Here is a 14936-nt window from a genome sequence, read left to right as displayed (position 1 = left end):
GCAACTTTCTCCTCTCCCATTAACACAGCTCTAAGTGTATTTTAAGCATTTTTAAACTGGAGCAGAATTGTAGCTCGTATGCAGAAGGCGAACATAAACCAGAGTTCATTTATAGAAATCCTTGGGAAAAAGGCTAATGAAAATTCTGCAGAATAATTCAGAGAACTCCAGTTGGTTTTGGTGATTTTTCATTATTTTACTGGCAGGATATATGAGATGATTAAAATAATTTACTTACTAATGCCAAGAAAAAAAGGGTTTTTTCTTTTTTTTTTTTTTTTTTTTTTAATTTTTTCCTTAGATGGAATGAACGGGATAGATGAGAGCAAAAAGTGGGATACAGGAAGATTTGCTTGGTGAGAGACTGACTGCATGTCAGTGGGAGTAAGCATCGCTGCTCTTGTTTCAGTAGGTTGTGGAAAGAAAAAATAGAACTATTTCAAAGAAATTTGTTATCTTGTGAAACCGAACAAACTGATGATGGAATCGCAGGCACATAGGGAAGCCATCAAAACAACTGGCAAATAAGATGTTAAAATGCAGAGTTTGGAGGCACAGTGAAAGAGCATGGACTGTCAAGCTAGCAAGGGGTCTGGCAGGGAAACCACCGAAGTACCGGCGCAGAACAGAAATCCAAAATAGTGATGCTGAGCTGAGCAGAGTTTGTCAGCTGCTGCCTGACAGTTGATACTGATCACAGAAATATCAGCTTTGGGGAATTTTTTTTTTTTTTTCTCCTTAGAGCATTTTCAACATGTCCTCAACCATGAAGTATTTAAAATCATCAGCTATGGATTGTGCCAGCTGTAATGCTGGAGGAAGGGAAGGCGCTGGAAGCAGGGCTGGTGCTGTCTGGGGCGGGTTGGGTGTGCTCCATGAAGCCAGGGACACCCATGGGATGTGCTGGAGCACTTGCCAGTGTTTCACTGGGGAGGCCGCCCCTCGATTCCTAGGTTCAGTTTTGGGCCCCTCACCCCAAAAAGGCCATTGAATGACTCGAGCGTGGCCAGAGAAGGGCAACGGAGCTGGGGCAGGGTCTGGAGCACAGGTCTGCTGGGGAGCGGCTGGGGGAACTGGGGGGGTTCAGTCTGGAGAAGAGGAGGCTGAGGGGAGACCTCCTGGCCCTCTGCAACTCCCTGCCAGGAGGGGGCAGAGAGGGGGGATGAGTCTCTGGAGCCAAGGCCCCAGCGCCAGGCCCCGAGGGAATGGCCTCAAGCTGCCCAGGGCAGGGTCAGGCTGGCTCTGAGGAAGGATTTCTGTGCAGAAGGGGCTGTTGGGCGTTGGAATGGGCTGCCCAGGGCAGGGGGGAGTCCCCGGGATCCCTGGAGGGGTTGAAGAGTCGGGCTGAGCCAGCGCTGAGGGATCTGGGGGAGTTGGGAAGGGTCAGGGGGAGGGTCATGGTTGGGCTGGAGGAGCTGCAAGGGCTTTTCCAACCCGGATGATTCTGTAATTCTGTCTGGAGTTAAGGTGCTCTTGAATGAGCCATGTAGGAAACCCATCTTGCCCTCCAGCTCCTTGGACAAAGCTTCTCTCGGCTGTGGTAGGGGGTTGCTTTACAGGAGATCATGAAAGTGTTGGAGGTGTACGTGGGATTGCAAAGTAAAGAGGAAAGTTCTCAGCCTGGCTGCCAAAAAATGGGGGGATCTGAAAACTGGAGACACAAATGGGAATTAAAAGGAAGAAATTTGAGCAGAACTGATTCAAATGTTAACTGTATGAAAGGTGTTGAATCAAGGGCATCAAAGAGAAAATGGCATATGAAGGGATGGAAGGATGTAGTGACCGAAAAGGAGAGGTGGGAGCTGGCAGAGGGTTGAGAGGACTGTGGTCCTGTTCAGCTCTTTGATCAAGTGGTCTTTAGTTTGGCGATTTTGTTTAAGTAAATTTTTAAAACTGAAGGCAAACGTGCTTTTTTTTTTTTTTTTTTTTTTTTTTTTAACTGGCTGTTTGTAACAGTCTAGACTGTCTGTATCATCTGAGAAGGGAAAATTGCTACCCTTAAACCACTTGGGTGCGATGGAGGCTGAGCGGGAGCACTTCCTACGGCTCAGAGGTTACCAAGTGTAATCACAGTTAATCCTCCAAGGGTGTGTTAATGGGTTCCAGCTTAAAACAGTGAAAACCTCTTAATGGAAAACCTCAAGTAATAAACAAAATAATAAATATATGTGCCTGAAAATTGGGGATAGTTAGGCTTGGGGTTGGAGGGCTGGCTGTAGGGGTGTCGGGCTGGTGTAGCAGTGCAGGTGACCTAGCAGACCTCCGTGTGCGTCCTCGGGTGTTTCAGGGAAATAAACCCTGTGTTGTTTCTGAATATTACTCTTGCTGGCAACATTTCAGAGGACTTCAGAAAAGCAAATAAGGTATAAGGTTACTGACAATCTGTAAAACCAAGGACAGAAGATTTGCTTACACAGCCTGTGAAAGGACAGACTGTTCCCTGGGAGGCTGATGCTTCTGCAGTGTCCAGACTAGATTGATGGGTTGTAAACATCCATACAGGCACCTGGGAAAACTGATGAAAAACTTTGCTATCAAGGAGTATCAAATAAAGAACGAGGCAAAACTTTTGCTTCCTTATTGCCCCTTTTTATTTTCCATTAATTTGAATTTGCAATGGACTCCGTACACCGGGAGGATTATGCGGACTGTGCTTCCTTTAGTAATTTGGTTTCTGATGATGAGTCCTTTGGCCCGTGCCCTCATTGCAGGATGTTTCTGAGTATGTTTAATAAACCTGCCATTTACCTCAGGCTGAAACATGATGGTAAAGCTTCTTTTCCACATAGAAAAAGATAATTCATAGGCGTTGTGTCCATCTGTCAAGAGTGTTTTGCAAATTTATGTTTTCTGTGCCTTTGCAGCGGGTGTTTTTCAGATATCCAAACTATACCAGGAAACACTGGTATTTGTTTTCAAAACTTGTGGCAGAAAGGCACAGATGGGACTTTTCGATAGGGGAAAGATACCAACAAATCCAAAAGTAGTTCCCATAGGAAATACGGCATGAAGAGCATAGTCCCTGTGCCCTGAGAGGGTCTTCTGTTTCCTTTCACTGGAAAGAGTGGGGAATAGAAAGAGAAAAACTATCAGTTTAGCCTCCCTGCAATGTAACTTCACTTATGACTTCTGTGGTTGCCTCTCTCTTTATATAAACTCCGCAGTGACTTTTCTGTAGCCTTAATTTTTAGCAAAACCTTCCTGGGGAGCACGTATAGGGAAGCTGTCCTCGGGCTAACAATCATTTTTAGCGTGCTTCTCCAAAGAGTTGATTTGTGGTCATCTTGTCAAAGATCACGTCATTTGCTCTGTTGTACAGGGCATATTCAATCTTAAAAATCTGTTATACCAAAATTAGCTTTTAATTTAATTCCCAAGAATCCTGTGTGACTTCACTGCTGAGAGTAAATGGTGTTTACGTAGGAGGTAAATGTCACTGGGGACGCGTTCTCCTTGGCCCTGTAGAAATAATCTGTTAGCTTGTGAGATATACCATGTATTGAAATTTATATTCCAGTTAATTTCAAAATTACAGACTTGGAGAAAGCTGGCGTATCACTTCTTGTATAACATGTGTTGCCATAGATAGAAATACTACTGCAAAGCTAAATTAAGTATTAATTAGGAAAATTAGTGTTAGTCGGGCAATCTCTGTTCAGACACACATGTCCCAGTAGCATGGCAATTTTTGTTGTATTGCGTGTATCCTTGGTTATCAGACACCTCAAACTGGATGTCCTGAAAATGAGATAATTTCAGATGAGATCGAGTGAGACGCAGTTCAGTCTGCTGCACCACATAGCTTGGAAATTATGTGTAGAAGTTCAACGTAGTCGTAATTCTTGTGAAGTATTTTGTGGCTATGGAGGAAAAGTACTACCCGTTGTAAATTTGGAGTGGTTTCGGTGATGAAAGTGTAGTGAAATAATAAAAACTGAAGAATGTAACCTTCCTGTTATCCAAGAGGAAATGAGCTGGATGTTGGCTCGTTGATTCACTTCAGATGCAGAAGCAGCAGAATAACCCGTGAGATTTTGGTAGTTGTGCCGCAGTGTCAGTTGTCAGTGTTGGCTCCAACATGACCCTTTTTGGAAAGGGAGCCTAGGTGAGAGTGTCTGGCACCCTGTCCAGTCACATCTTGAAAACTTCCACTGACAAGGACTCTACCGTGTCCCTGGGGAGGTTGTTCCAGTGACTGATTGTTCTCACCGAAAAAAAATTGTAAAAATCATCCAGACAAAACCTCTTCTGATGAAACTTGTACCCATTGCCCTTTGTCGTCTTCTTGTTGGCTCCTTCTGAAGAAAGAGCCCCTATCCTCTTTGTAGCCACCCTTTAAATGCTGGGACACTGCGATGAGGTTCCCCCGAGACTTCTCCAGGGTAAAAAGACCAGACTCCTTCACTCTTGCCTCATGGGGTAGGTTCTCCAGCCCCTTTGATCATCTTCGTGGCCCTCCTTTGGATCTTCTTCAGTCTGTCCACCCTCCTTTTTGAGTTGTAGGGACCAGAACTGGACCCTCCAGGTGTGGCCTGCCAAGCTCTGAGTGGGGTGATCAAGTCTCCATCTCTGCTGGCAGTGCCGCTGTAGATGCAGCCCAAGACACTGTTCCTTAAGTCTTTTCTCATTCAGACTGTTTGCAATAAATAAAACAATTTATTGAAATGCATTTCATCTTTTGAATGGTTAATTAGTAAATCCCTAATTTTGGAATACTGGACTTTATTTGACAGATTTACTGGCTATTACAGTATAAATTGCTCATAACTGGAATTTTTTTTTTTTTTTCTGTTTTACTTAGTTCTCACCAACTCTTTGTTCGTTCCTTCCTCTTTAGCCATTTTTATGTGAGAATTTTAGCTAACCAAAGTATGTCTACACTGGTTCATATCAAGGGTGGCCCTGTATATGTCCCCTGGTTGAGTAGGAGACACCATTGGGCAGTTTCCCCCAGACACCCTGGGGCAGTGGTGGATGCTGTAGGGTCTGTGTCCTCTTCTGGTCCCTCCCTCCTCATTTTCATTCTCTGTCTCCCCCACACAACCTCCCTGGGTTTCATTCAATACCCCTGACACCCCCTGCTTTCTCCCCACCCTTCCCAAGGACCATCCTTTTTTCCAAGGATGCCCAAGGACAAATATGAGCAGAGATTCTTCTCTTCCACGCTTTGTTGCTTTTACAGTGTCCCATCGCTGCGTTTTTATGTCCCTCGGCTTATCCAGCCGTTCAGAGCAGCAGTTCTGCTCCCAGCTCTGCCTCTCCAGCTCTGCCTCTCCGTTCAAACCTATAAATCAGTCTCTCCCTGCAATTTGTCTTCTACAACATGTCCAAGACTTGAGCATTCTTTCTGTCCGGATAGGACAAAAAGCACTTACTGCTCTTTCTGTTTGTGGTTTGTGTTTTGTTTTTTTTTTTTTAGCGTGAGAGTTTCTGCACTGTATTGTGCAGTAGGAGAAATGGCAAGTTTGGGCCTTATAGAGGAGTATAAGGAGTTTCTTTTTTTTTTTATATGGAGTTTCTCTGATTTAGTTGTGGGTTTTGAGTCTTTGGAGTTTCTCTGGTTTAGCAGAGGGTGCTGGATGGCTGCACCCATGAAATCAATAGCAAAAGCCAAGCTCCTGGCGGGCCTCGCAGAGTCTTCACCTCGCGGGTGTTTGCAGGGAGGTTGTGGGCAGAGTTTAGTATTTTGTGCCTGTCATTTTTAGTAAATGTTACTCAGAACAGGCTTTTCTGTTCTCACGTCCTCTGCCCTCTACCCAGCGCTACCGTGAGCCGGCCTCGGCTGCGTCCCGGTGAGCGGGACAGGATGGATCCTGTCTACCCCCTTCACAAATCTCACGTAGGTTTAACAAAAAGCAGCCCAGGCTGCTGTCAAGTTCTGGGTTTGTGTGGCAAGACAGAGATTCCGAAGGATTTGGTGTTTTTCCCTTTCCTTTTTTGCCATTGCACTTTGCAGTATCTCTTTAAAAAATTCCCTTGTTGATTCAGGTTTTTTCGGTGTAATCACCAACTGTATTTTCCTGACGCAGTGGGAGGGCAGAGCTGTAGGTGGCTGTGCAGCCAGCCCATAACTTCTATTTTCTTAACTTCCCTTCACATAGAGCTCTGAACTGCAGTATGGCATTTCAGCGGGGGGGTTTGGTGCTAAATATCCCTTTGTTGGGAAAGGTCAGTCACAAGGATGTGCTGGCACCGATGTAGGGACCGGCTGTGCCAGCATGGCGTGCACACTCGTATTCCAATTCCAGTTTTTATCCCTTCTTGTGAAAAAATGTCATTGTTAGGGTTTAAAGTGGTAAGTAAGTAGTCTATTTCTGTATCGAGTGTTTATCAGAATTTCACGGATGTTCTGGTTTTCTTATCTGTGGCTGCTGGGGCACACAGCTAGCCAGAAGATAATGCAGGTATATCTGTCTGCGTCTGAAAGCCTCTAACATGGACATAGGTGAACGTTTGCTATTTTGAACTTTTCCCTAACACATATTTTTTTCAAGATATTGCTGCCATTGTCACAACAGTTTCTCAGTTTCTCCTGAAAAAAAAAAAGCAAAGCATAGTCAAATAATAAGTGAACATTATTCACCAATAGTTAAGGCAACATTATAGCACTTTCATCAACTTCCCAACCGCATCCAGCAAGTCCTTCCTGTGTCCGCTGTCATGTTGCAGAAACATCCTATCCACGTATTGCTGCTTAGTGAGCTCTGAAAGGAAGAACAATCAGTTTGGGTAATAAAAACGACGTACGAACGACAGAAGCTGTGATTTATTTTGGGAGATTGAGTGGAGTGGCAAGCAGCACTTTAAAGGTCACTTGTCTCAAATAAACCTTATCTCTCTCTCAAATTTAAAGAGATACTGCAGTGTTTCCTTGCATCTAACCGGCATTAAATGTCTTTTACAAGAACATATTGCAGAGTCCAGCAGGAGCATTGTACAGGCCCATGTGCTTTATAGGTGATGGAAATGAATGGGAGCGCTGGCAGGAGGAATGAAGATCGGTTGTGAGTGATTAATGAGTTGATAAGAAATACTCCTCAGGGAAGGCTGCTGGTGTTCTGAGTTGGTCTTCGATGTGCATTTGTGAAAATGGCATACAAAGTACATACACAGCCGATGTTGTTTTGAGAGCCATGTCTTGTTCCAGCAGTGCTTCTCAACCTAGGTATATAGAACAGCCTCCATCGCAAGAATCTCAAAATTTAGACTGAAATAGGGGAGAAAAACTGTATGTGACCGTGTGTATCTGTGTGTGTCGCTGCATTTGAGCTAGAATGGGCCTCAATAGCACCAGTTTTTGGTAGAGAGCAGCCATCCGCCCTTGTTCTCCTGGGAAATCCTGTAGAATCGGCTCTGCTCTTGGTCCTGCTCGTTCTTTTCCTGGAGCTCTTTGGAAAGTTTGAAAATCATCATGAATCTGGATAGCAGAGAGCTTCAATTAGATTTCCTTGTGTCTGTATTATCAGAGTCAGCGTGGGACTCGCTCATGGACGAGAAGAAATCCGATTGAGGCTGAACTGGGAGCCGGTTGTTGGAATGGGGAGGTTGGAAAGGTGGGGACAGGCTGAGGGGGTTTGCAGCAAAGCTGTGGTCTTGTTAAGCCGGGGGTAATGAATCTGTATGGGTTGACTTGCTCTGTAATTTATTAAAACTGCTGGATTTTTCAGTTACACTGACCAGTGTATCAGCAACTGCCAGCAGCTCTGCCCTTGCTCAGCCGTGCCTCTGCCTCTTCTCGCTGCGGCGCCTTGGCCGAGGAGTCAGCGGGTGTGTGACACCCCCCGTGGGGAGCAGAGGAGCCCTGTCACCCCCCCCGTGGGGAGCAGAGGAGCCCTGTCACCCCCCCCTGGGGAGCAGAGGAGCCCTGTCACCCTGCAGCGTGGGCTGCCCCGGCTGCCACCAGCGCTGGGCCGAGAGCCGGGGAACCAGCCGCCCTCAGCCCGCGGTCAGCATCGCTGACATATCGGTGGCTTAGCTCATGTCCCAGTCACTGCAGGCTTTAAGGCCGGTAACGTCACAATTTCTGCATCGTGTCCGTTGGTGGATGGACAGTGCTTTTCTGTACACGGCACAACGCTGTGTGCTGCGCCAACGGTCACCCGGATTTTAAGAGGAACCAGCTTGTGCTCCAGACTAGAATTAAATCTCCACTTTCCTGCAGCACTTTTCTACTTCATTGTTGCTGTTGAAGAGGTCACGCCTCGGTGTGCGTCAGCTCGTACCGCGGGTGCTGACAGCTAGCCGCTGTACCTTTTGGCCACTGGATTGAATTTTGTCAGTTGAGTGGTTTGACCTTTTTGCTGTTCTCAAATCCTGAAAATAGATTTTTCAGCCTCTGTAACTTTTTCTGGTGGCTAAACATAGGCTTCAAAGTGTTGTGTTTCCTTTGTGTTTGGATCGAGTTCTCTATTTTATACCTACTGCTTGGAAGGATTTTTTATGGGAGTTTGGGAGAGTTTAGCAATCTTCTCCTTTTCGAACTTTCTCCTTTTCCAAATACATATGAACATAGATGCTAGTCCACAGCTTAGATGTATTATACTTTCTGTAAGTGAAATATAAACAAAACTAGAATAATGTAAATATTAGGATAGTGAAAAATAGTTTTGTAGTCTTTCTGTGGTACAATGTTCTTTCCATACTTGAGTGTAAATTTAAAAAACGCTAGAAATGTATGTGGCAGAAAATAAGCGAGCAGCTGAATTAAAGGACTGGTTATTTTATAGTATTCCATGTGGCTTTGACTCTTCAGAAGCCTACTACTGTCTTTTACTTTTTTTTTTTCCATAGAAAGAACATGTTTGTGGGCTTCGATGACACACTAAAAATTACATATCTATATACATGTCTTCATTCACAGGCAGATTTGCAGAAGTACCGTTGTACATACACGTACCAGGAATGCATAATATTCTTTCCGTGTACTCCTTTTCCTAAAGAAAATTAAAAGCATTTTATGGACCAAAATTTTTGCTTAGATTATTACTTTTTGTTCCATATTGATATTTTCTAAAGTTTATTCCCGAACCAAGGCATGAACTGAATCTATAAACCGGAATCCTGCTTCATACTGGACTGCAACATAAGCTGATGTTTAGCACTGGGCTATTTGGCTGGCATCATCTCCTTGACATCTTATGTTCTCTTAATCCTGTTGGTGCATCTCAGTTGGCTGTAAAGAGGGTAGACCTTTGTTTTATGGAAAGCTGCATCGTTTTCTATCAGTCGTATAAAATCTGAATGTGATTGGGCAAGCTTAGTCTAAATCAGCTTTCTCAAAACGTACATCGTTACGGGTGGATATTTAAATTGTGTAGCAAAATTTTTATTCATAACTTGGTCTTCAAATCACTCATCTTGTTTTCCTTTTTTCCATGCCTTTCCCCAAATCTGTTTTATTTACAGCTTCCAGCTGATCTTACCAAGATGCATCTTACCGACAATCCCCATCCTCAGGTGACTCACGTCCCCTCAAGCCAGTCGGGATGTAGCATTGCCAGTGATTCTGGGAGCAGCAGCCTATCTGATATTTATCAGGTAAAATTGAATTTGTTTCTTATTTTTCCTTCCTTGATGTTAAGCATTCTATCAAAATAAAACAGTGGCCCTAGTCCAGGACTTGCCCTCTTGATGCTTCTGCGTATCCTTGTGTTGCTCGTTGCCACCTCTGCAGCCTCACAGAAGTGAAACAAACTTCCAGTTGGCTTTTCAGATCTTTATGTAGCAACGAGCGTGCTGTGACTTTTAAAAGTCACATTTGATGATTTATGGGATCGTTTTCCTTCTTTCTGAAATGGAACAAATTTCATGAAATCATTCTTGTGTTTCAAATACCTTCCTTCATTATTTGTATTTATTGTTAATAACAGATGTTCTGTTCTGCAAACCAAAGCCTGGTAATAAACGCACTCCCTGCACTAATTGACTGTGGAAATTCTAGTATTGCTTGCTGAGAACAGAAGTTGTCTGAAATCCAGAGATACTTTCATTTGTTTACAGATAATACACTTAAGTTCCCTGTCCTGTGTCAAAGTGCAGAGCTCGTTTCATGGGGGTTTTTTGTTTGGGTTGATGAGGGTGCTCATCTTGGGTTTGTTTTGATCAATAAGTTCACAACTTTTATACTTTCAAGTTGAAATCTTGACTAAAAAACTGAGTAAATAACTGTTGAGCATGATGTAGGTGTAACTTGGGCTTAGACACCTGGGCCCTTTCCTTGGGTAACGTCCGACTACTGTTTCTATACTGGAAACAGATTAGTGATGTTTCTATTTACAGCACAGTATTGCTAGGTAACTTTAAGGCATTAAAAGCAAAAATCCTTTTAGAACATTAAGTGTCTCTATGCATTTTGTCCTATTTAATCTATTATTTTACTACTTCTTTAGATTTGCTTGCTGCCAGCTAGGTCAGGAGTAGCTGGCATCCCTGAGAGAGTCTTTTCAAAATGCTCTGTGCATTCTCTGAGAGGCAGTGCTGGGAGGTGTTGTTCTGTATCTTGAATTATTTTATTTATTTATTTATTTATTAATTTTCGGAGTCAACAGAGTTGATTTAATTAGTCAGTCCCCAGAACTAGTCTGTGTATTGTACCTTAACACTTCATATATTAGGATGCTGATGTACACTTTTCCTGACCATCACCTGAGTAGTTTGGAGAGGTTGCTCTAAGTGAAAAACACTTAAAATATATTATAGATTACAAAAATATCATTCCAGTAATGAGTGAATCCTCTATCACGTGTGGTTAATTGCGTTTGAAATGTATTATGTCTACTCTTCAGGAAATGCCAGAAAAGCGTAATTGCTAAACAAATGAGAATTACATAGAGAAAAGAAATAATGGATATTTATATGCACTGTAGCAAATGAACAGTGGTGAAATGTCTTTTTGTACCCTAAGGAATTATTAATTTATTAATGTGAAAGTGACTGCAGATTTTCTATTAATTTTGAGGAGCGAGGACCTTTCAGGTAGGAATCTCCTTTTCAGTGACATTAGCCCATCTGGTTTTGCAGCCTGCAGGGAACGCAGACATCTGTAAATTTTGCTGAGAATTTCCAGGCAGCAGGGACTATGTCCTAGGCAGGTCACCCCTGGTAATCTCATGCAAGATCTTCCAAGATAATATTACAGCAGTGCGTGATCGTAGCTCCAGCGTCATTAATCCTGAAAGCATTGGAGAATCGAGCAGCTGATAAACTGTGGGTGAAGAGATGATGTGCAACAGGCATGTCATGAGGGGGAAAAAAAAAAAAGACTCAGAACAACCCACTTTTTTTTTTTTTTTCTCCTTAATTTTTTTAGTGATTTTTTTTTTCCTGTTTTGTCCTTGTATGCGTAATGTGCAAACAGTCAAAAGATGCTGGGTGCTTTTTGGGGCTTTATTGCAGTGGCTGTAGCAGTTTTGGAGAAGTCCCTTACTGTTTGCACGTAGTTCTAAGTGCATGGGTAGATACTGTGTAATAACGTCACGCAGTATTTAACATAACACATTGCAGTGACATATCAATATAGACTGATTTTGAAATGGGAAAAAAAAAGGAAACGTGTTTCCCCTGATATTTATCATGGTATTATCAAGGCAGAGAATCTCTTTGATACGCAATAAACCTACATTTTGACTATAATGTATTGGCTCGGTAGCTGAAAGCATTTTTGGTACATAAAATACAGCTTTTCATAAAGTATTTAGAAAACGTTGCTTCCCTTTTGCAGTCAGCTTCCTATCTGTTACATGCCAGACTGTCTAGCAGTATCATTAATGTCAGCAGAGGAGAGCATTTTTTGAATAATTTTGATTAATGTAGCCTTGAAATAACCTTTTTAATTAATGGTACCTTAGCTTTAATTTTTACACTTAAGTAAACGTCATTCCAGAATAGGGAAATACGATTAGAACGGTAGAACCAAAGAATGAAACAATTTTTTATTAAGATTTGGAAAGGGTTTCCATTCATCTGTGTACACTGTATTCATCGATAGTGTTGAAATGAAGTTTCACTTGTTCAGCTGCCTCTCAGCCCGGGATGTTACGTGGGAAACGATGAACATAAAGCTTGAGGTGAGATCAGCAGAAGAGGACTCCTGCCTGTAAGCACTGCTATGAACACATTGTATTAAAACCCTCAGTTGCAGAATCTTATGAAAATAAATTTAGGAAGATATTTTTTCTTCCTTCTCCTGTACCATTACTGCTCCCTGTTGGAGCTTTCAATATTTTTGCGGTAAAATGTCTGGATGTATGTATTGCAGAGCAGTTGTTTTTCTGTTGAACTGTAGACCTTTTTATTTTTTTAATATAGGAAAAAAAGTTATTCCCTACAATTTTTTAAACAGCTTTAATCTGCTTGAAGCGGATTCTTTTTTTTTAAATATAGTTTTTAAATTTTTTCATTCAACTCATTTCTGACAGTGAGCTTAGTTTCAGAACCAGGGTGTTTAGACAGAAGTAGGGGAAGCTGTGCGGTTCTGCGTACAGAAGTTGAAATGAGGGATTATACAGCTCCTTTGACCTGTAATAAGTATCCTCAGGGAAAAAAAATTCAACAGGTATTACAGAGTGAAAATATCTTTCTTTGCCCTTTCACGGGACAGGCTTTAAGGCAGCCAGCTGGGGTAACATAGGTCATCCAGATCGTATCACTAGATGTAGGTGGGTAAGGTCTCACTTCTATAAGGAGTTAGTTGCCAGTATCAGTAGCCTGCACTGCCGTTCACTTAACAACCAACCAATTTGTGCCTCTTTTTCCTGTCTGTTTAGTTCTGTCAGTGATGTGCTTAAAGTTTCTCTCTTGCTTTCTCTTTTCATTTATTATTTGGCAGTACGTACTATTTGTGGGCACAACGTTATTGCCCAGCAAGAAGTCCAATTGTGGTTAAGGTTTTGATATTAAAATGGATTATCTAGAAAATATGCATCAGGCCTTACTGAGGGTTTTTCTATCAATTCTGAAAAAAAGGCTTGGATGTTTTTTGCCCTGACAGGGTTGATATGAGGGAGGGGGGAAAAAAAAACTTGCTCTTAGTAGCAGGTCACATCAGGAGTCATGAGCACTAAAATACTTTACAGATGGAGTTGTTATGGCACAGGAAATCTTTTACATGAGGCATAGTTAATACTTTTTTTTTTTTTTTTTTTTCTGTCAGGATATGTTTCTGACACACATTGTGGTGGAATACATCGCATTATCACCAAAACTTTGCAAGGGCCAGTTCTTAGGTCTTTGGATTCCAAAGCATAGGCCAGTGCACAGGACATCTACAGTATCAACATTTGGCAAACAGTGGAAACGTTAATTGGCCAAATTTGCAGTGTTATATGTATTGAGTAACAATAATATGATTTTAAAATAGCAAACAAATGTTTTGACAGTAATCTGGTGTTAACTTTCCAGATGACCTACGTGACACACACCATTTGAGCCTGTTCCTGCTGCCTTCTCAATAGATATTCTTGCCCTATAGACCCAATTCTGAAAATCTCCATTGATGTAGGATTTCATTTTGTAAATTAGTAGTTCATAAATGTTTCCGTTAGGAATGATTTTGATATTTGATAATGGGAACAGCTGGGGCATCTTGCTTAGGAAGAACAGCTACTTCTGCAGACAGCTTTGTGAGCAAAATCCTTCCTGTTCCTTCCAGCACTGCCTGACCTGCCAACAGTTTGTCAACCATCTGCATGGAATATTTGAAACGCTGTTTGAGGACCATCTCTTGTTTCATAGCTTGATCAAATTATAACTTCCTTATCAAGAAAATATTTGTTTATTGTTCTGCATAGGATATACAATGAAAATTTTAAAGAATCACTTTTCTGTAGAATCTCACTTTCTTTATGTTAGTTTGAAGCTATCAAAGTGGAAATTAGTAGTGTAGTCTGTCTTAATCTGCATGGAAAAGTTCCTATAAATTGTGGCTATTTAGACGAAGAAATGCTAGAAAAGTCCTTGAATAAAATGCTGTACTGATCATGTGCTGCTGAGACTCTCCAAGCACAATTTGCACTTGGGCTTAATTCCAAACTGTTAATGTGAGCTACATAAGCCAGTAAAGTGATGTAATATAAAACAGATTTAACCCTATATGTATTGTTATCCTACCCTGAAAGAAATATTTGTGTTGAATCATTTAAGCCTGATTTATTAGGTTTGCTGGCTAATTATTAAGATGAGGACAAGCTCAGGTGGCCAAGGTTATATCTAAACCCCGGTATTTTTCTGGCTGGTGAAAGAAGGAAACGCTGCTCAGCTGTCAAAGCGCTGGGGCTTGCATTAACTGATCAACATGGAGCGTGTAGGAAGATGGAGGCAGTGCAGTCTGCTGTGATTAAATCACTTCAAATGAGTGTTGTTTTTCATGAGGCAAGGAAGGCAGGAGACCAGCATGGCTGAGTAAGGACCTCTTGGTCGAACGGAGGCGCGGGAAGGAAATGCCTGCAGTGAAACGGGGGGGGGGGACAGAGGGACACTGCCTGGACGTGTAGGGTTGGGGTCAGTAAACGTGAGGCACAGTTGGAGCTGGATTTGGCAAGGGATGTGAAGAATAGTAAGAAGGACTTCTACAGGTACATTGCTCAGAAAAAGGAGATTAAAGAAAACGTACCCCCCCCCCCCCCCCTAAATAAGACAGGAGAACTAGTGACATGAAGGCAGAGACATTTTTTTTTGCCTCAGTTTTCACTGGTTGGTTGTCCCTCTTCCCACATCTCTCTAGTTCCTGAGCCTCAAGGCTGGGACTGCGGGAACAAAGTCCTTCCCGTGGTAAGAGAAGATCAGGTTTGAGACCACCTGAGGAACCTGAACATCCCCAAGTCCACGAGACCCAACGAGAAGCATCCCAAGGTCCTCAGGGAGTTGGCTGATGTTGCTAAGACACTCTTCATCTTATTTGAAAAGTCGTGGCAGTGAGGTGACGTCCCCAGTGACTGGAG

At 42.5% G+C, this 14936-nt stretch overlaps 1 protein-coding gene across 5 annotated transcripts in view; it reads left to right on the top strand.

Annotated features, from left to right (window-relative positions):
* Window positions 1–14936, top strand: part of RAPGEF6 (Rap guanine nucleotide exchange factor 6) — a 132902-nt gene that overhangs the window by 72213 nt on the left and 45753 nt on the right. For all 5 annotated transcript variants that reach the window (XM_074915671.1, XM_074915672.1, XM_074915673.1 and 2 more), the window contains one exon: window positions 9406–9537. In XM_074915671.1, the coding sequence (XP_074771772.1) occupies window positions 9406–9537 (132 nt within the window). The remainder of the gene's footprint in view (window positions 1–9405; window positions 9538–14936) is intronic.

The sequence above is a fragment of the Athene noctua genome, chromosome 12 (genome assembly GCF_965140245.1).
Source record: "Athene noctua chromosome 12, bAthNoc1.hap1.1, whole genome shotgun sequence".
In the NCBI taxonomy this organism is placed as follows: Eukaryota; Metazoa; Chordata; class Aves; order Strigiformes; family Strigidae; genus Athene; species Athene noctua.
This window is presented reverse-complemented; position numbering and strand designations above follow the sequence as displayed.